This window comes from Anomaloglossus baeobatrachus, chromosome 5 (assembly GCF_048569485.1).
Source record: "Anomaloglossus baeobatrachus isolate aAnoBae1 chromosome 5, aAnoBae1.hap1, whole genome shotgun sequence".
NCBI lineage: Eukaryota > Metazoa > Chordata > Amphibia > Anura > Aromobatidae > Anomaloglossus > Anomaloglossus baeobatrachus.
Genome location: NC_134357.1, coordinates 112,134,678 through 112,157,651, shown reverse-complemented (window position 1 = coordinate 112,157,651; position 22,974 = coordinate 112,134,678). Strand labels below are relative to the sequence as shown.

Sequence of the window (22,974 nt, the reverse complement as noted above, 5' to 3'; positions counted from 1 at the left end):
GTTTAAGCACAAAATAAAGTTCAACATACCAGATATACATCAAGATGACTGTCCTCCAGAGAAGGGCTCCGTGTCTCACCAAATCAAAGATGCTGTGCGCCGGGTCACCGGTTCCTGGAGGTGCGATACATTCTTTTAATTTCACTGATGGAATTTCCTTGCCATTAGCACAAGCTATATGGTGTAACACGGCCTCCGCTTCCACTGTGTGACCCCGAGAATACAGCCACCGTGGGGATTCAGGGAGCAAACTAACAGCAGCAAAAGAAAAACAAATGTGTCACCTGCCATCGGAAAAGTATGCATCATAACACAAAGCTGACATATGATACTGCGAGCACAGCCAAAAAGGAATCTGTTCGTAAGATCAACCCCCCAAAACGCATTTGCACTGGATCCGTTTTTGCATTAAAAAAACCGTTCATGACGCATGTTAAAAAAACGTAGTGTAAAAGCAGCCTTAGCTGCCGGAATCGCTTTTCTTCCACTTCCAGTGAGTGCCCCCTGGTCTTTAGTGTTGTCTTTGGAAGAAATAAGTCATGTGCCAGTCCTTTATATTGACCACACATGAATTTATACCTACTGTTGGTGGCTGTTCAGATTCAGTTACCTCACCCCTTTCCACAGGCAATGCTAATTAAGCACCATCTTGGATCTGGTTCGCCTTTATCAATGGTTGTTGTTTGGCACTGGGAGGATCAGTTCTGATATAGTCCTGGTATGGTGCAGAGCTTGCTCCACATGCTGGGACCTGGGCTGGTCTCTATCCACAAGTGCCTTTTTTGCAACATAGAAGCGGTTATATACAGGTTACAGGTATGTGTGCTCTATTATGGTTCTGCTTTTAACTTTATCTAGGAGGCCGCATGGCACATGAAATACAGAATGTAGAGTAGGACCCCCCTATTGAGATTTGCCGTGACGTTGGCAGGGGTGGCTCAAAAAATTGATCAATTATTTGCTAAAAATCTCATTTTTTTTTTTATTGTAGTACAGTTGGAATAAATCTGTGAATTTTCACTTTTTATATTATGCATGCCAATTTCAGATCATGCTGGCTCCCCTCTCTCTCTGTTTGGTCGTAGTTATGCTACAAATTCTGGTGGCCGGTCACCACCATGCCATGCATGCCTGATTTTGGTTTGCTATGTATTCCTCCTGTTGGTGGCTGTTCAGATTCAGTTACCTCACCCCTTTCCACAGGCAATGCTAATTAAGCACCATCTTGGATCTGGTTCGCCTTTATCAATGGTTGTTGTTTGGCACTGGGAGGATCAGTTCTGATATAGTCCTGGTATGGTGCAGAGCTTGCTCCACATGCTGGGACCTGGGCTGGTCTCTATCCACAAGTGCCTTTTTTGCAACATAGAAGCGGTTATATACAGGTTACAGGTATGTGTGCTCTATTATGGTTCTGCTTTTAACTTTATCTAGGAGGCCGCATGGCACATGAAATACAGAATGTAGAGTAGGACCCCCCTATTGAGATTTGCCGTGACGTTGGCAGGGGTGGCTCAAAAAATTGATCAATTATTTGCTAAAAATCTCATTTTTTTTTTTATTGTAGTACAGTTGGAATAAATCTGTGAATTTTCACTTTTTATATTATGCATGCCAATTTCAGATCATGCTGGCTCCCCTCTCTCTATGAATTTATACATACAAATGAGATCTCCTCTGAGACTTTTATTTTCTAAGCTAAATGTCTATGGGGAGTCAGAAAGTCAGAAAGAAAATAAACACAATGATCTATCAAACAAGCTGAAGGGTAGGTGCTGGGTAGGGAAACCACATCAGTGCACAATGGCTTGTTAAGTGATCTTTCTCAGAATACTTAATGCCTCATTTGCATAAGAAAACACTAAATTTCTCAAGAATGCAACAACAGATAAAAGTAGTAAAGAAGTCCATGGATTAATATTTTAATCTGTTACCAGATTGCTGAGAAATTCATGTTTTCATTCATATACACATGAGATATTAGGTGCTGTGGGCATGAAAAAGAACTTAACAAGCCTTTGGTAGTTTCCTGACCTAGCAACATCTTCTTTATCTTGATTAATCGCTTACAGTATGATGTTCTTGTCTGCCATCTGTCACACAGTGATCCATCAGTCATGCAAAAGTGGGTGGGTAGCAAAAAACCTACAGATGCAGTTTACTGCTAAGTCACATCTATAGCACTTAATGTCTAATTTTCCCATGAATGAAAATGCTCATTTCTCGGGAATGCAACAACAGATAGAAGATATAAAAAGGTCTTGATTAATTTACAGTTCAAAGATCTGCATGCCAATATATGTGGATTGGGCGGAGTGTATGTGAGGACGGGGTACGTTTATTGAGAGATTCCAGATGTACACATCATCACAGGAACATTCATGCAAGTTTAAAGCGATCATCATTGGGACAGGCACTCTACAATGATGCAGTTATATTTCCTCTGGCATTTTTTTTTTTCATTAGGACAGTGTTAGCGACTATTATCAAGATCCCGGCAGTTGTTATGGTAAAATATGTACACATAGCTTTCAGATGACAGCTTTTGTGTCTCCATGGTAAAAGACTTCAGACAAACCCTGCAGTCTGATCCCGCACTCACTATCATTCCATCTGTTACATATCTCTTACTAACAAACATTAGGTCTTTTAGCAAGAAGTAGGAAGCACAGAAATAGCTCCATGATTACACAATCAGGTTTCATTTGGTTTTCTGTATTCCGATATCAAGGAGATACATACAGTTGAAACCAGAAGTTTACATACACTCTCTAAAAAGACACATCTGCAGGTTTTTCTCACTATTTGACATAAAATCAGAATAAACCTTTCCAGTTTTAGGTCAATTAGGAATCAAACTAATTTAAATTTGTCAAATGCCAGAATAATGAGAGAGAGAATGTTTTAAGCATTATTATTACTTTCTGCAAAGTCAAAAGTTTACATACACTTAAGGCCGCTTTACACGCTGCAATATCGTTACCGATATCGCTAGCGTGCGTACCCGCCCCCATCGGTTGTACGACACGGGCAAATCGCAGCCCGTGGCGCACAGCATCGCTCAGACCCGTCACACTACTTATCTGCCTAGCGACGTCGCTGTGACCGGCGAACCGCCTCCTTTCTAAGGGGGTGGTTCGTTCGGCGTCACAGCGACGTCACTAAGGGGGCGCCCAATAGAAGCGGAGGGGCGGAGATGAGCAGGACGTAACATCCCGCCCACCTCCTTCCTTCCACATTGCTGGCAGCCGCAGGTAAGGTGAGGTTCCTCGTTCCTGCGGTGTCACACATAGCGATTTGTGCTGCCGAGGGAACGACGAACTACATCGTACACACAGCAGCAACGATAATTGGGAATAGAGGGGCATGTCACCGATTAGCGATTTTGCACATTTTTGCGACGATGCAAAATCGCTCATAGGTGTCACATGCAATGACATCGCTAACCCGGCCGGATGTGCGTCACAAATTCCGTGACCCCAACGAGATCGCTTGAGCGATGTCGTAGTGTGTAAAGCGGCCTTAAGAGTACTATGGCTTTAAACAATATGGGACAGCCCATATGATGATGACATGTTTTCGGAAGCCTCTGATAGGTTTAATGGCAACATCCGAGTTAAACAGAGACCCACCCGTGGGTATATTTTAATGCACATTCAAAAACACACTGCTTCTTTCTGTAGCATCATGGGAAAGTAAAAAAAAAATCAGCTAAGATCTCAGGAAGAGAATTGTAGACTTGCACAACTCTGGTTAAGCTTTGGGTGCAATTTCCAGATACATGAAGGGATGCCTTGTTCATCTGTACAAACAAATATATGAAAATACAAACAAGATGAGAATGTTCAGCCATCAGACCGCTCAGGAAGGAGACAGGTTCTGTGTACCAGAGATGAATGTGCTTTGGTCAGACATGTGCATATCAACCCAAGAACAAAAGCAAAAGACCTTGTGAAGATGCTGGCGGAAGCTGGTAAGACTGTGTCATTATCCACAGTGAAACGAGTACTGTATCAACATGGGCTGAAAGGCCACTCTGCCAGGAAAAAGCCAGTACTCCAAAAGAAACATAAAAAGCCAGATTAATGTTTGCAAATGCAGACAGGAAAGAAGACCTTAATTTTTGGAGACATGTCCTGTGGTCTCACAAAAATAAAATTGAACTGTTTGGCCATAATGTATACCAGAAAAATGAGAAAATGCCAGCTCACCATTCACGGAGGTGGGGGAGCAGCTCACCACATATGTAATCCAAGAAATAAGAGAGGAGGGTTTTCAAGCGAGAAAAAAAAAAAAAAGGGTGTCCAAAAAAAAGATAAATATAAAAACATGTCTTTATTAATTAGCTTTAAAAAGTTAAAGATAAACCAGTATAGGGATATGAGACAAACATGGGGGAAGAGGACTATGCGTTTCGGTAGGTAACCTCAGACCATGATGAAGGTTACCTACCGAAACACGTAGTACCTTCCTCCATGTTTGTCTCATATCCCTATGCTGGTGTTTCTATAATTTTTTTTAACTAATAAAACATGTTTTTATAACATTTTTTTGGGACACTTTCTTCCTCTTTTGGCCATATTGGTCATAATGACCATCGTTACATTTGGAGAAAAAAGGGAGAAGGGTTGAAGCCTAAGAATACCATCCCAACTGTCAAACACGGTGGTGGCAGCATCATGGTGTGGGGTTGTTTTGCTGCAGGAGGGACTGGTGCACTTCACAAGATAGATGGTATCAAGAAGAAAGAAGATTATGTGGCAATACTGAAGCAACATCTCAAGACATCAGCCAAGAACTTAAAGCTTGGGCGAAAATTGGTCTTCCAAATGGACAATGACCCAAAGCTACTGCCAAACTGGTTACAAAGTGGATTAAGGATAACAAACTCAATGTTTTGCAGTTGCCATCACAAAGCCCTGATCTCAATCCTATTGTAAATGTATGGGCAAAGCTGAAAAGGCCGGTGCGAGCAAGGCGACCTACACACATGGCGCAGTTACACCAGTTCTGTCAGGAGGAATGGGCCCAAATTCCTATCAACTATTGAGAGAAGCTTGTGGAAGCATATCTAAAACATTTCACCCAAATCATACAGTGTAAGGGCAATGGTACCAAATACTAATGAAATGTATGTAAACTTTTGATTTTTCAGAAAGTAATAAAAATGTCTTAAGGCCCCTTTCACACTGTTTTGCCTTACGTTCAGTCGTCCCATCAGGGCATTCGTCCGAACCGCCCCTCCCCCGCCCCACAAAACGTGTTTCGGACGCATGCTCTAACAGGGCCATTGACTGTAACGGAGCAGACTACTTTAGCGTGTGCTCTGTTTTGTACTATTTTGCATATATGTTTTCTGCAGGTGGACACCAAGATGTAGTAGACTACGTTTTAGTGTCTACCTGCAGAAAACTTATGTGCCCGAAAATAGTGCAAGACAGAGCACACCCTAATGTACTCTGCTCCATTACAGTCAATGGCCCTCTCGGTGCATGCGTCCGAAACACTTTTGCGCGGTAGGGGAGGGGTAGTTCGGACGAATGCCCTGACGGGAAAACTAAACGTAAGGCAAAACGCAGTGTGAAAGGGGCCTTAAGGCATTTTCTCTTTCCCATTATTCTGGCATTTGGAAAATATAAATAACTAGCTGTAGTACCCGAGCATTGCCTAGGATAGTAACTGTCACTGTCTCTCTCCCAGTCTCTGTCTGTGTGTCTCTGTGTGTCTCTGTCTGTCTGTCTCTCTGTGTCTTTCCTTGTCTGTCTGTGTCTATGTCTGTCTGTCTGTTTCTATTATTATTATTATTTATTATTATAGCGCCATTAATTCCATGGTGCTTTACATGTGAAAGGGGTGTACATAATAGGGACAAGTACAATAATCATAAACAATACAAGACACAGAAAGGTACAGGAGGAGAGAGGACCCTGCCCGCGAAGGCTCACAGTCTCTCTGTCTGTCTCTGTATCAGTCTGTCTTTATCTCTTTGTCTTTGTGTCTGTCTGTCTCTCTCTTTTCAGGTCAGTCTCTTTCCAGGTCAGTCTCTTTCCAGGTCACTCTCTTTCCAGGTCACTCTCTTTCCAGGTCACTCTCTTTCCCCCTCAGTCTTTTTCCCCTCAGTCTCTGTCTGTCTCTTTCCCCGTCTGTCTCTTTCCCATCTGTCTCTCTCTGTCTCTTTCCCCGTCTGTCTGTCTCTCTCCCCATCTGTCTGTCTCTGTCTGTCTGTCTCTTTCCCATTTGTCTCTGTCTGTCTCTATCTCTCTGTATGTTTCCCCATCTGTCTCTTTCCCAGGTCTGTCTCTTTCCCTGTCTGTCTCCCCGTCTCTTTTCATGTCTATTTCCCTGTCTGTCTTTGTCCATCTCTTTGTCTGTCTCTTTCCCTGTCATCCTGTCTCTGTCTGTCCCTTTTCTTGTCTGTCTCTATCCAGGTCTGTCTCTTTCCCTGTCTGTCTGTCTCTGTCCCTGTCTGCCTGTCACTGTCTCTTTCCCCATCTGTCTCTTTAGCCGTCTGTCTCTTTTCCCGTCTGTCTCTGTCTTTCTCTTTCCCCATCTGTCTCTTTCCATGTCTATGTCTGTCTGTCTCTCTCTCTATCCGTCTCCCCACCGACATCATATTACTTCCCACATAAGCTTCTTAAATGGTGACTGTCCTTTGTTCCTATAGTAACCAATTACAGCTGCTATTAAAATCAGTAGTTCCAGTCTCCATTTACTTTAATGTAGGCAGATTTTTTGGCGAGTAACTGTAAAGCGCGGGGTTAAATTTTCCAATCAAAACATAAGTCTACAACATTCCCTGGGTCACATGGAGTGTCTGTGCAAAATTTCTTGATTGTAAATGCGACGGTGCAGACTCCTTTAACAGACATACACACATACATACACAGCTTTATATATTAGATTTTGGTTCCTCATTGACCTAAAACGGGAAAGATTTATTTTGATTTCAAGTCAAATAGTGAGAAAAACATGCAGATGTGTCTTTTTAGATAGTGTATGTAAACTTCTGGTTTCAACTATATATCCACACAGCTGCATGTTCCCTTATATTTTCAGCTGTCTCTGAGCTAGTAGGGGGAAACTAATTGCTATGTCTAGGGATGAGCAGACCCATGGATGTTCATCCACAAAGATTGTAAATTTAAAATACATAATGGTCAATTTGTAGATGTCCTGTTGATCTTGTCCCAACACTGCCCGGGTCTGTTGCTGGGGTACACGGGCATTCTAGAAGTTCTAAAAAGAAAATTAGGTATTTGAGTTTATTTTATTTTGAGTATCACTGTAAAGCCTGCTTTACACCTTACAATTAAGCATACGATATTGTATGCGATTGTACCCACCCCCATCGTATGTGCGACACGTTCAATTTGTTGACCGTGTCGCACAAACGATTAATTGCCGTCACACGTACTTACCCTTCCATACGACCTCGATGTGGGCGGCGAACATCCACTTCCTGGAGTGGGACGGACGTTCGGCGTCACAGCGACGTCACGCGGCAGCCGGCCAATAGAAACATCCCGCCCACCTCCTTCCTCCCGCATTACCGGCGGGAGCCGCGTGACGCAGGTAAGATCTGTTCATCGTTCCCGGGGTGTCACACACTGCGATGTGTGCTGCCTCGGGAACATTGAACAACCCGACGTGCAATTTTTAGCAAATGAACGACGTGCATGCGATGAACGGTTTTACGTTCAATCGCAATCGCACGTAGCTGTCACACGCTACAACACCACTAACGATGCCGGATGTGCGTCACTTACGACGTGACCCCGCTGACTCATCGTTAGATATGTTGTAGCGTGTAAAGCGGGCTTTAGTGTTCTAGTGAGTGATAACAGTGATATGGAAGAAAAGGTCATATGTAAAAAAAAAAAAAGGTTAAGTGAGGTGTTGATGAGCAAATAGGACCAGTTTGGCCTTAAAGGCAAGCTGTATAGATTAGCTGGGTTAAACTGGTCTTCAATACAGAAAACGCAAAAAAAGAATTACAAAATAACTATTCTGTGTTCTAGTCTTAACATGGAGAGCAGCTAAAGCATCCAGTTATTCCAACAATCCTAATAATAGCAATTATGGGAAAAGCAGCCATGTTGGAAAGGTTTTCTCTGCAGATGGTTGTAATCATTGAATCATGGCATATAAATGAAAAATTGCTGATCATTTTCATGCAATCGATTGAAGAGTGGCCAAATAGCCCTTATCCCAGCAAACAATCTGCATGTGCATGGCTGAGCGAGATAAGAAGAGTTAGCATAGAAAAATCTATACAACTCTACTATATCATACTATCACTTTAAAGGGGGAACATTAAACAGTTGTTTTTTTTGTCATTAAACACATGATGCACCAACATTAGAAGAGCTTTTTTTCCATGAAGGAAAGGCTTACCGTAAAACTAAAAATGTTTGCCTATGTTCAGACTAAATAATGAAATATGTAGTTCTGAAATGTTGCTACTATACATGTGGTCTAAAAGAGAACATTTCTCCTTGTGGCGAGTGCCATGCCAGCGTTAGGAGGTCTATAGGCCATGCAATGCTCCTCTGGGAATTTAATATGCAAATAGACTCTTCTGAGCACTTGAACTCTGGTGCCACCTATTGGGGTAGAAATCCTAAGTCAATATCAACACTTTATCCTAGACGTTTTCTGCACATTTAGATTCCATTGAGAAGCATTGCATGGCCTATGAATCTGCTTGCATCAGCTTGTCTCTCTCCGCAACGTAATACATTCCTCCTGAAGACAATCTGTCAGAGGCCTCTTACCAAGCCAATCAGATCTCTTGCTTTGCACTGATGAGGGGTAAACACCGTGAAACCAAATGTGTGCAAAAGGAGTTTCTTGTTCATCTTCTTATCCCAAGTCATGTGTCAAAGCTTGTTAAAGGTTGATAATGACTTTTAGGAGTCTTACATCTAACACTATGTGCCCACGGGACTCTGTACCTGCAGATATATCTGTAGGTACGGCCGCAGGTTTCCAGCAACTGCTCGCCGGAATCCGCAGCTATTTTTAGCGAAATAGCTGTGGTAAACCTGAGGACATTCATGTGGATTACCGGCGGAAGTCCCGGCCCTATCTCCATAGTGGAGGGCCGGGATTTCCGCAGGTAATTCCGCAGAAATAATTGACATGCAATTACGTGCGGCTGCGGGACATCCGCAGCATGTTCCGCAGCCGCACATATCCGCAGCATGGACACAGACACTCCCCATGTCCCATAGGATAACATGGGGAGTGTCTGTGCATGCTGAAACCTTCGGATTTATCTGGAAAATCTAGAAAATTCGTGGATTTTCCGCAGATATATCCGCCTTGTTTAATCTCACGTGGGCACATAGCCTAAGCAGTACTTTGCACACTACGACATCGCAGGTGCGATATCGGTGGGTCAAATCGAAAGTGACACACATCCGGCGTCGCTGTCGACATTGGAGTATGTGAATCCTTTTTACTACGATTAACGAGCGCAAAAGCGTTGAAATCGTATGATTGGTGTAGCGTCGGTCATTTCCATAATTTTGGAAGGGCTGATGTTACGATGTTGTTCCTCGTTCCTGCGGCAGCACACATCGCTGTGTGTGAAGCCGCAGGAGCGAGGAACAGCTTCTTATCTGCGTCCCGGCTGCAATGAGGAAGGAAGGAGGTGGGCGGGATGTTTACGTCCCGCTCATCTCTGCCCCCCTGCTTCTATTGGCCGCCTGCCGTGTGACGTCGCTGTGACGCCGCACGACCCGCCCCCTTAGGAAGGAGGCGGGTCGCCGGCCAGAGCGACGTCTCAGGGCAGGCAAGTGCATGTGAAGCTGCCGTAGCGATAATGTTCGCTACGGCAGCTATCACAAGATATCGCAGCTGCGACGGGGGCCTTGGACTATCGCACTCGGCATCGCAACATTTGGCTCGCGATGTCATAGTGTGAAAAGTACCCCTTAGTCCTCTTCCTCTCTGAACAGGATATTTGCATATTACATAAGCAGTGTGCACAATTATTAGTACTTTGACCAGATCATCATTTTAAAGGGTACGCTCACACTAGCGTACAGCATCAGATGCGAAATTTTAATGACAATCGGCTGAAATGATGCTGCAGTTGTCATCTGAGTGTCATTCACTGACCCCGATTTTCTCGTATATAAGTATCGGATCAAAGGTGTGGAGAAGAAGGAGAGATTAATCTCTCCATCTTCTCCATTGTCTGCCTCAAAGTTTATTGGACTGCATTTGGATGTCATCTGAGTGCAGTCCAATCTTTCACCCACACTCATAGCCTGATCTGAGATACACTGCTATATTTTGTTTATGCCAAATTGTAAAAAAAAAAAACACTGATCGCCCGAGCTTCATAGTACAACGTTGCGCTGAGTGCTATCCGGTAAAACGTCAGACAGCACTCGGCCATGTTATGTGATGGCCATATGTCAGTATGAGCGCATCCTTACTGAAATTTTCCAACTCCAAGCTGTATAAGCTTGAATGCTTATTGGATGAAGCTGATCAGCTGATGTGTATTTATGTAATGAAGGAGGCAGCTTGTTTTCCTCAGGCAAAATGGGCCAAAAATATATTTAACTGTGTCTGAAAAGGCACAAATTGTTGCAAGTCTTACAGAGGGATGAATCACTCTTGGAATTGCTAAGATATTGGGCTGTGGTCCCAGAACCATCAAAAGTTTTGTTGCAAATAGTTATCAGAGTCACAAAACACGTGTTGAGGAAAAAAAAAGACGCACATTAACTGCCAAAGATTTGGGAAGAATCAAACGTAAAAGTGAACAAGACCCCATGATCCTCCAGAGCGGTCATATTCCAGCACCGCAAACTCCCTGGAGTGAGTGCCCAGAAGTACAAGCGCTCATAGACATGGCCGAGGTAAGGGAGGCTGAAGATGACCACCACTGAACAACACAGAAGAGGAAACGTCAAGACAGGGCCAAGAAATATCTGAAGACAGAATTTTCAAAAGCCTTATGAAATAAATGAGATGAGAGTGACTCATTATGTTCCCATGGCTGGATCAGTAATGGGCACTGACCTCCACTACAACTGATATGTCAGAAATGTGGAGGTGGGATACAGCTATGAGCTGGTATTATTAAACATGAGCTAGTTGGGCCTTATCGGGTTAAAGATGGACTTAAAGGTTATTCCCATCTCCATGATCCTATCTGAATATGTAGTTGGTTTAATAATGATAACCATAATATTAGCAAATACCTCCAATTAGAAACGTAGTAGAGTTCTCCTGTTTCACTGTCACTTACCTCATGTTCAGGGCATTGCAGGACCTTACGTATCCATGGTTACGACCACGCATATAGTCACAGTTAGTTTATAGTGGTCATAACCATGGATACTTAAAGGGAACCTGTCATCAGAAATTTAGCTTGAAACCTAAAACTTTCCCCCTCTGCAGCTCCTGGGCTGCATTCTAGCAAGGTTCCTGTACTTTTTGTGGCCCCTTTTAAACCAAATTAAATACTTTATAAACTTGTACCTTTTGCTATGTAAATTTTGTAAATCGTCCATGGGGGCGGGCTCTCTGGTGACCGTTGTTGTTCCTCCAGCACATTGACGCCGTCCCCTCACGCTCCATTTCATCCATCATGACGCCGCCCACTGCGCCCGAGGTGCCGCCCACGCCAGGATCGCTGGTGACGTGTGTCACAAGCACGAGATTATGGGCGGTGCTGTGATTGCATCGCAAGTGCCCGCCCATAATTTCGTGGACGCGCTTTCCCCCACTGCCTCCAGCGTTCTGCGCAAGCGCTCACCGGCCAAATGACCCAACGTCACCTCCTTCCCATCTTACCCTGCAGCAGGGCAAGATGGGAAAGAGGTGATGTCGGGTCATCTGGCCAGCAAGCGCTTGCGCAGAACGCTGAAGAGGGGAAAGTGCGGTCACGAGGTTATGGGCGGCACTTGCTGATGACACTCACAGCGCCGCCCATAACCTCATGCCTGCGCAAAACGTCACCAGCGGTCACACGTGCACACAGTGCACAGTGCCGCTACAGTCGCACAGCGCATTCGCGGACCACGGGCGCCCAGGGGCGGCGTCCTGAGATATGAAATTCAGCATTGGGGGGCGCCGTAAATCTGCTGGAGGAACAGCAACGGTCAGCAGAGAGCCCGCCCTCATGGACAAGTTACAAAATTTACATAGCAAAAGGTACAAGTTTATAAAGTATTAAATTTGGTTTAAAAGGGGCTACAAAAAGTACAGGAACCTGCTAGAATGCAGCCCAGGAGCTGCAGAGGGGGAAACTTTTAGGTTTAAAGCAAAATTTCTGATGACAGGTTCCCTTTAAGATCCTGCAAAACCCTGAATATGAGGTAAGCGACAGAGAATTAGAGGAATTATACTACATTTGTAATTGGAGGTATTTGCGAATATTATTATTATTATACCTACTACATTTTGGGATAGGATTTTAGAGATGGGAATACCCCCTTTTTAAAATCAACTCCTAAACCAACTACCAATTTTTAGAAGACCCTTTCTTCCTGCAGTGACACAAGAAAAAGTCTGCATCTGTCAAGAAAACCATGATTTTTATGTGGGACAATGCTTCATCATATGCATCGAAGTCTTCACTGCTTGGCTGCCAGTAAAGGTCTTAAAGATGAATAGATAATGACACGGCCCCTTCCTCTCCTGAACCAAACCCAAGTAAGAACTTGTGGGCCCTTCTTAAATGGGAGATTTACAGTAAAGGCAGAACAGTCAACTCTGCGTTTGGGAGACTGTGGTTGGTGCTGTCAAAAAGTTGATTGCCAACTGATTAAAAAACTGGCATGTTCCATGGATGGACAGCTTAGGCTAGTTTCACACATCCGGCTTTTTGTCGGTTTGCCGGATTCGGAGCACTCCAGTACAGTGTATACAGTACAATGGCAGCGCAACAAGCTACGGTCACATGCTGTCATGTGACCGAAGCATGTGACATGGAAGTTGTCGCGCTGCCATTGTATTGAATCACACTGAACTGGAACCGCCGAATCCGGCAAACCGGCGAAAAGCCGGATGTGTGAAACTAGCCTTAGGCTATGTCTGCACGTCTGCGTTATGCCTTGACAACTAAACTGCAGCGTTTTGACAACTGTAAACACTGCGTTTGACAAAAAAATGTATCTTTTTTTAATCGTATGAACATATACTGTATCTTACCATCATATAAAAATAAACACCAGACAATAGACAATGATTGAAAAATATCAAAAGGATAAAAATCAAAGTCGAATATCAAGATTTTCTATACAGTGTGTCCACCCACATCCTGTCCACTGCTATTAATTTGAGAACGGCAGCAGCTATAAGCAGAGAAGTGGTGTCTAGGTATAGTAAAGTAGCCATGTGCTACGCAATTAAACCACCTATAGTGCCACCTGGTGGAAAACAACGGAGTTAGCATTTTTATCTTGAAAACGGAACGAGATAAAGAAAAAAGTGAATTAAAAAATTGTAGGGCATCATCAATTCAATACGTCATATGAAATATCACGTGTGCTCCATGCATGAATATATCTAGTGTATGTATATGTGTTGTCTGAACAAGTGTATAGTGGTTACATACTTTCTCATACATATACACACATTTGGCCAATTTTCTACCTAAAAGATGCAACACAATAAAGTTGGAGTCCAATTGCCCCATTTAATTGTGGAGAAGGCACGAAACAGCTGTCGGCACATTTAGTTATTTGGCAGATAATAATGTTTTCAATGAACAATTATGGATACAAATGTTTCATTTTCTACAAGAGTGCTTTTAGAATTTGCTATTTTTGGATGGTTATAACATTGAAATGAGCGTTGGGAAGGGAGGGCGATGTGAATGACAGGTGAACTCTGTATATCTTCCCAGCATCAATGTCCTATTCAGCCGGATCGGCTTAGTCCAGGTACATGGAGATTACGCCAAAGGCCAGCGTTTCGCTGTAATGCAGGACCACCCAGGGTTCACATAACGACATAATTACAATAGAAATGCAGAAGTAACAATTCATGATCTGTCTCCATCGTATTCTGCAGATTATATATAATAGTGATGGTTTTATCAACTATTTCTGCGTAGACCAAAGTAGAAATTGTCTCCTAGTGGAACCAATCACTCGATTTATGACATCATTTAATCCTTTAAACCTTAAATTGTTCATCCACTTATGTTAGAATGGATCTATTAATACTACATTTATATTATGTAGATATTATACAAGACTTGTATATATCATTTTTCAGCATTGTTTGTATTTATGCTTCATTGAAATGTAAAAATTCATAACAATTATATATGATCGTTTATGTAATATATAAAATAGAAGAAAACTAGTAGACTTTAAGGGATATGCATGTTAAGTAAAAACAAAGAAACATTGTAGTAATATAAATATGCACAATCTTATACACACTTCCAATTTGGCGAATAAGTCTTTGATCACTATGTACATGCATTAAAGAGTATCATCAAACTTCAGGATCATTTTGGGGCCAAGCCATTCATGTAGTCTGGATGCCATTAAAGGTTTTTTATTTGTTTTTTCTCCTGTTTTTAGAAAACCCGTCTCCAACTGCAGTTTCAGTTAAAAGCTCACCCTGCCCAGATCCAGGCGCCCCTGGTGTCTGTTACTGTCTGCAGCGCTGATGACGCATGGACATTGCTGCAGGTCCAGTGCTGAGTCTGCGGCACTGCTTCAGGTGTCCCTTGTGAGGTCGGCGGTGCAGACAATGTTGACAGCGCCACAGCCCAGTGGCTCTGCCCAAGTGGAGTGTGTAAGTCTCTTAGAGTGGTTGAGCTCATCGGCTGTGGCGCTGTCAACATGGTCTACACCTCTGACGTCACAAGGGACACCTGAAGCAACGCCGGAGACTCAACACTGGACCTGGGAAGGTAAGTAAAAAGTTTTTATTCTGTTTTATTTATTTTTTTTTCTTTCAAATTGCGGCAGGAGACAGTGGTTTTCTGATCATGGAATAACCCTTTAAGAGGGTGGTCTATTTCTAAAAAATCTTTCAAGAACCCAACAGCATGCTGTAAAATAAAAGAGGACCACAGTACACTCACTTTACCAGTCCTCTGCCACTCCTCCTCTAACGTTGTCGATTGATCAGTGCTGCAAAGTTTACAGTTTACATGTCCATCCAGCCAGAAGACAAAGCATGGAGACCGGCTGAGGACCTGGACTGTGTTGGAAGAGGAGTAGCGGAAAATCGGGAAGGTAGGAATGTTTTATTTTTTCTTTATGCTTGACGGCTCCTGAAAAAGTATTTTAAAAAGGTGGTTCAACCCTTTAAAGAGGTTTTCCCATGAATAAAGTTAATTTTAACCAATATATATTAGAATAATGATAGATTATCCAATAGGATGGGTTTTAAAAAACAAAAAAAATGTTACAGTGCTGAGATAATCTTATATACTGCATGTGCCCCTGCTATGTACTGTGTAATGGCCGTGTCTGACCGTACAGGGACATGATCTAATCCTTCCATGCCCACGAGCTGTGGTATGAAGTAAAAAAAATATATATGCACATTACAGCTCTGGTCCCGTACTGTAATATATCTATACTCTTCTACGTCCACCCCTGCACAGGAGCTGTGATACGATCAGACCATGTCCCTGTACAGTCAGACACAGTCATTACACAGCACATAGCAGGGACATATACTGTATATAAGATTATTTCAGCACAGGAACATTTTCTTTTAAATACATCCAATTGTGGACATTATTATTATTCCAAGATCTATAGAATAAAATCAACTTTAAAATTATGTTTGTTTGTGGGAAAACCCCTTTAAGCTGGATACAGATTTTAGATAAACTAGTAGGCCAAACTTAGAACATTTTGTTCTGCCTATTGGCAGCTTCTCAAATTACATGTGTAATCTAAAGGTCCTGTCACACACAGAGATAAATCTGTGGCTGCAGTGAAATTGTGGACAATCAGTGCGAGGTTTATGGCTGTGTACAAATGGAACAATATGTCCATGATTTCACTGCAACCACAGATCTGCCACAGATTTACCAAAGATTTACCAAAGATTTACCAAAGATTTACCAAAGATTTATCTCGGTGTGTGACGGGGCCTTAAAAGTGAAAAGTAAATCTGCCAATTTATACCTTTTCAACAAATGTCAGGTGCAACTGCTGAAAAGTCATTCACGCCAAATGCCAAATTTACTGTACAGCTCATCAAGAGAAGCCCAGAGTAGGCCTCAGATGAAGGAAGAGATTCATCACAGAATTGCCATGGTCTTCCTGACAACCATCAGTCTAAAAAACGGCTAAAATGTTTAGTATGTGGTTAGATTTACTCATGATTCATTCAATATGGGCAGCCTTGACTTAAAGGGGTTATCCCAGATTTTTTTATTCCAAACTCCCTATGGTCTAAGAACTCCTCTAAAGTAACCCAGTAATTCCCTTAGATGTTCACTGGCTAATTTCTTTTTTTCCTTTCTCTAGTTGCTCTAGAATGGTATCCCACTGTTCAGTGTGAAAGGGGCGGGCTTTCAGTGCTGATCATGTGACCACTGCAAACTACATCTCCCACAAGCACCTGCTTCTACTCCAGTCGCACGGCTGTTCCCTATGCATAGATACTATTCAGCTACTCCTCTAACTGCTCCGTGATCTCCTAATGGCACCCGGGCAGAGCCGGACAAGGTGCTATGCATAGTTTTGAATATTAGATTAATATATACTGTATAATTCTTGTCTGTACCTATAACTCTAATCCTTCCCCTATATTATCTGGCATCCACCATTTTTGTATGCCTCTCAGATATATTCCCCGTATGTGACCTCCCCTGGCTACAAACCCTACTTGTTGCCCATAACAACTAATAACAGCGCAGCTTTCATTTTACCAGAGCTGTGTAAAAAATGAAAGCAGAGTTCTGATTGGTTGCTGTAGGCCAAATAGACCATTTCTCGATGAGAATATATAGATAAAGGCCCAGTTGTATTTTTAGATAGGAGGAATACATTGTAACGAATATGGACAGAAGAATCATGCTTTTAATTAGAAAACCCATTGATGGTTTAATGGTTGGTACTCCTGCTCTGCTTTGTCTGTCACAAGCGAGCAGCACACCCGGAGGGGAGGATGACGATTACTCTGACGGCAGCAGGTGCACAGTGTCTATGTTCATCTTGTGCAGTGAGGATGGAGCAATCACACATGTGCAAAGTAATACAACCATACCACCCACAGGATGTCTGCTGAGATGTCAAGAAAGAACCACAAAACGTATCAATGGACACGCAGGTAGGCAAAAGCCTATGATTTGTGGGGAGCCATTGGGTAATATCTGGAAGAGCGAGTAATTTTGGAAATTGATGGCAATTGAGGACTTTATTACAGCATTGTAAGCCTCTCAGCTATGATTGATATTGTGGGAATAAGGGTCAGCACACACGACGAGTAATACAGAGCGAGTGGAATGCGATAAAAAAAATCGCATTCCACCCTGACCCATGTTACTCTATAGGGCAGCACCCATGAGCGTTTTTTTTCTCAGCCCTAATCAGACTGAGAAAACAATCGCAGCATGCTGTAGGTGGAATCCGATTTGTTTTCACTCGCAACCATACAAGTCTATGGGGGCGAGAGAAACATCGCACTGCACTCCCATTACAGCGGTTTAACGCGAGAGCAGTGTGATTCTCGCATCAGCCAGCAACCGAGGAGATAGGGAGATAAATCCCTCCTTCCGCTCCGCAGCGCCGGCCCTCCCCTCCTCAGCTGTGGTCTGATCGGACCACAGTCGCATGACACTCGGCTCCTGCTGTGCTGTGAGTATGAGCCGAGTGACAGCATAACCCTTTAATAAAAGTTGAAGATCGTAATCAGAAGACTGAGCAAGCTATACAGGACTATACATGGTGAAACAGTGAGGGCATGCATCACGTGAAATGTAATGGATCGCACAATAACTAAAACTTACAATGAAAGTAGAAAGAACAGAACTCCTGGAGAGTTGGCTACAAATGCCAGTATTCGCCAGTTCCGGATGTAATAGCCCAGCAATGCATAAAGTGCTATGCCAACGGCAAAGGATAGGTTGGTTAAGGAACCTAAAAATGAGAGACAGGCATGAGAGGAGGCCATCATGGAGAATAAAGTAAAAAGTGCAAGCATTGTGCGCAGCAAGAAAGTAAATATAATAATATCCCCCATATAGATGGGTAATAAATCACAATGGGATGCGTTGTCTTCCAGCATCCAGCATGTTACAGCAATCAGGTACTGAACAGCTACACTGTAGAAGCTCAACGCGGCCAATAAGGTGTGGTGTTGACTTCTGCCAGCAGAACTTTTTATTTTGGTCCCACTGGTGAACATTACCTTCTATGATGCATAATACTGCACTACAGCAAAGTATTTCAGAGTATAATGTCCATCAGACTAATGTTAACAAGCATGCTAGCATCGGGGGGAGTAGAAGGCAGAACAGGAGGGAAATGCCAGGCTCTCACAGGAACCCAGGAAGGTGAGAAGGTTACACAGGGAGCTTCCTTTTTTTCTAAAACTATGGTCAGTATTGACTACAGTACATAAGGCAAAGGTTCCCAAACTTTCTTAACTTGAAAGCCACAGATTTCAAAAAAGGTCACAAGCCACATTCATCCCCCTCCCAAGTAGTGACATCCAGACACCCAAGAGTAGTTACATCCAGAGCCCCAATCGGTATAATGACACTCCAAACTTCACAGCAGACATCACATCCAGGCAATATACTTACACACGTGGTCAAAATGAATAATAAATAAAAAATCTATGAAAATGAACAAAATGAAAGCCAGACATTGCTCTTCCACAGAATTTTTTAAAAATAAAACTTATAAAATAGGCCTGGACAGAAATGATGGCACCCTCCTCCTCCTCCTCCTCCTCCTCCTTAACTTAATATTTTGCTGTACAACCTTTTGAGGCAATCACTGCAATTAAACAATTCCTGTAACTGTCAATGAGACTTCTGCACCTCTCGACAGGTATTTTGGCTACTCCTCAAGAGCAAACTGCTCCAGTTGTCTGGTGTGTGAAGGTTGCCTTTTCCATACGGCATGTTTCAGCTCTTTCCAAAGATGGTCAATAGGTTTAGGTCAGGGCTCATAGAAGCCACTTCAGAATAGTCCAATGTTTTCCTCTTAGCCATTCTTGGGTGTTTTAAGCTGTGTGTTTTGGGTCATTATTCTGTTGCAAGACTCATGACCTGCGACTGAGACCAAGCTTTCTGACACTGGGCAGCACATTTCTCTCTAGAATCTTTTGATAGTCTTGAGATTTCATTCTACCCTGTACAGATTCAAGACACCCTGTGCCAGATGCAGCAAAGCAGCCCCAGAACATCAGAGCCACCTCCATGTTTCACAGTAAGGACAGTGTTCTTTTCTTGATATGCTTCATTTTTCTGTCTGTGAACATAGAGCTGATGTGCGTTGCCAAAAAGTTCCATTCTTTTTCTCATCTGTCCAAAGGACATTCTCTCAGAAGCTTTGTGGCTTATCAACATGTAGTTTGGCAAATTCCAGTCTGGATTTTTTTCAACAATGGTGTCCTCCTTGGTCGTCTCCCATGAAATCCACTTTGGCTCAAACAACGACCGACGGTGTGATCTGACACTGATGTTCCTTGAGCTTGAAGCTCACCTTTAATCTCTTTAGAAGTTTTTCTGGGCTCTTTTGTTACCATTCATTTTATTCGTCTCTTTGATTTGTCATCAATTTTCCTCCTGCGGCCACATCCAGGGAGGTTGGCTACAGTCCCATGGATCTTAAATTTCTGAATAATATGTGCAACTGTAGTCACAGGAACGTCAAGCTGCTTGGAGATGATCTTATAACCTTTACCTTTGACATGCTTGTCTATAATTTTCTTTCTAATCTCCTGAGACAAGTTTTTCCTTCGCTTCCTCTGGTCCATGTTGAGTGTGGTACACACCATGTCACCAAACAGCACAGTTAGTATCTGTAGCCCTATATACAGGCCCATTGACAGTTTACAAGATTGTAGACACCTGTGATACTAATTAGTGGACACACCTTGTTTTAACATGTCCCTTTTGTCACATTATTTTCAGGGGTACCATCATTTCTGTCCAGGCCTGCTTCATAAGTTTTATTTTTTTAAATATTCTGTGAAAGCATGGTTGAAAAGCAATGTCTGACTTTCATTTGTTCATTTTCATAGGATTTTTTTTTTATTCATTATTACTTTTGTCAGATTCAAGTTATTTCTGTGACCATTGTGGGTTTTTCTTTCATTAAACGAGGGGTACCAACAATTTTGACCACATGTGTACATCCAGATGATTCACATCTTACCCCTAATCGGCACTGTCACATAAATTCCTCTCACTACACTAATCACATCCAGCATCAACCACCCCTTCTATCCGGTCACATTATCCTATCTCCAGATAGCACTTAATTTAATGTTTCCAACCCCTAAGGCCAACATATATTCGGTTCGGGGCTACTTCCAGGTCACCATCTGTTCTTTATAGCTTTTTGCTACATATAAGGCTCATGCACCAAGTGTGGCAGACAGCTATGAGCCACACATTATGGGCTTTTGAGACACATGTGGCTCACCGGTGACCAGATATCACGGGTTAAATGACCAAGATTGGAGTTATCGCCACTTCTGCTCATTACACCAGGAGATCCCATGTACGTTGTTAATACACGGCTTCTGTCCTCTCTTGATGATCACCAAGTGTCATTTGTGTTAATTTGCAGGACCTGTATAAATCACCAGTGCGTCAAGGGGTAAAAGAAAAACACTGTATATTTCTATGTCAATTTGTGAGTCAACCTACCTGTTAATGCCCAATAGGATTTTCCAACATATTCTTGAGTTAATACAAAAGACACAAGGGCCATTCCGCCATTCATTATGCCAACAAATAATCGTGAAAAAGCAAAAACTTCATAGCTTGGAGCTAGGGCCGTTAGATACCCAAAAATAACATCAAAACACAGTCCTGAAAAAGTAAAGAAGGCAGCATAGCCAATCAAAAAATGATGATCAGAGCACATAAAACATCTTTAGAGGCATATATCAAGATATACACACAGCCAAAAGTTATCAAAATCTCAATAATAAGGGATGTACATGAGTGGATTTGGCTAAGACAAGAATACAGCAATACAGCAGGGACCTCGATAGAGCCAATTATCAGTGGAGTTGAACAATTTTGGAGAGAGGGATAACACGGTCAGGTACCTCGAACTGTCAGGTAGTCACACATATGACAATGTGCACCTCGGGGGTTCCTTACAGTCAAGTTTTTAACTTCATGCTGAAATGTTTTCTAAAAATGAAGAGCTGCTGACAACGGTCATATCCATCATACCTCAACCAAGTAGTTTGCTCCTTATATCTGGGCATGTACATTTGATAATTGGTGTTTTTTCTGGACGTTTTAGGGATTTGGTACTAGTATTTACTGGATGATGAAACATTTGAGTAAAAAGTAAAATATATTGACAAATACATTACACCTACCTGTTAAATATACTGGTCTCCTTCCTAGCTTATCCGATAAAGGTCCAAAAAAAAGGTTCCCAATGAGGAGTCCGGCAAATAATAATGAAGATGCCAGATTGACCTTGTAGGCTTCATGCTGAATTAAGTGCCACTATAAAAAGAAAATTTAAACATTTTGGACAAATCCCAAGCATGAATTTAATTTACTCTGCTAATAAAGGACCTTGTGCCTTACACCATCGAGCTATCAATCAGTGTCTGTTCTCTCTGTTGCTTCCTTTACTCAAAAACATACAGCAAAATAGGTCACAGACTCCCAAAAAATGAGCAAGTCTAAGAAAAGAAATCCCAGAAACCAGTAGCCAAAGCATCTAGAAATTTGTCGGCCAGTGCCAGCTGTGTTATACAGCCAGCTCATGCTACTAAGAATGTGAGCTGCTATGGCAGTCAGAGGCCTACATAATGGCCAAGTGCCCAGTCCACCATATGCTATACCTCTTCAGCCCAGCTGAATGTTTTACTGTGTCAAGTTCCCTATAAAGGATTCAACAATAGCGTACAAATGTATTTTAAATATGTATGAAATCACCAAGTTTTCCAAATAATTTCTTCACCCATGAGCCTGCTTTCAAAACTAGCAGTAGTTTGTGGGAATGCACTTCTGGCAATGCCATACATGTACAGCAGATGTCATGAAGTGGTTAAAAAAATACTAAAACAACATTGTTTTCATCTTATAAGGAAGGGTCTTAACTAATAAAATATAAAATTTAACCCATATGTTAAAAAAAACATAAAAGAAAAAAATAAAACACCAAAACTGCCATATTTTCGTTGCAGCACTTCCTCTAAAAATTCCAACAGAAAAGTCATTAAAATGTCTTTATTATCCAAAAATAGTATAAAAAAAAATAAATAAAAGGAATTGATAGAAATTACAGCATGTTAAAAACAAGCCCTCCTACCAGATCATGAGCAGAAAATGTAGGTACAGGAATCAGTAAACAATTGCACTGACCTAACGAATCATGATGACCGGTCATATATACAGCACAATGAACGCCGGAAAAAAACAATACTCTTAAAACAATGGTGGAATTGAAGTTTGTTGTTTTTCAAATTATGGTGAAATAAATGGTGGCATTTAAAACTAGAATTCATCCTGCAAAAAACAAGCCTTGAGAAATAAACATTATAGCTCCTGAAAAAAAGCAAGGAATAAAAAAGAAAAACACAAAGTAAAAAAATATAGGGGTTTAAGAACAGGAAAAAGAGAATAATACTTGCCTCTGATACTATGGAAGTGAAATTGTTGGTAAAATGAACGTGCTTTATTATATCTGCATCAGTAGAGGTCTCATGTATGTCAATATGATATTCTGGTATGGCTCCCACAATGACAATCAGCATGGACTGACAAGCCACGTAAACCTAAAAGGACAATAAAAATAGTGAGCACAACGCTGA

The 22,974-nt window shown here is 42.1% G+C and overlaps 1 protein-coding gene across 2 annotated transcripts in view; it reads right to left on the bottom strand.

Annotated features, from left to right (window-relative positions):
• The window catches only part of LOC142310931 (solute carrier family 22 member 15-like), a 300,294-nt gene that overhangs the window by 217,175 nt on the left and 60,145 nt on the right, over positions 1 to 22,974 (bottom strand). For both annotated transcript variants that reach the window (XM_075348775.1, XM_075348776.1), the window contains exons 2-6: positions 22,795 to 22,938; positions 21,526 to 21,658; positions 20,837 to 21,001; positions 17,960 to 18,089; positions 30 to 251 (exon numbers count right to left, since the gene is read on the bottom strand). In XM_075348775.1, coding sequence (XP_075204890.1) covers positions 30 to 251; positions 17,960 to 18,089; positions 20,837 to 21,001; positions 21,526 to 21,658; positions 22,795 to 22,938 — 794 coding nt within the window. The remainder of the gene's footprint in view (positions 1 to 29; positions 252 to 17,959; positions 18,090 to 20,836; positions 21,002 to 21,525; positions 21,659 to 22,794; positions 22,939 to 22,974) is intronic.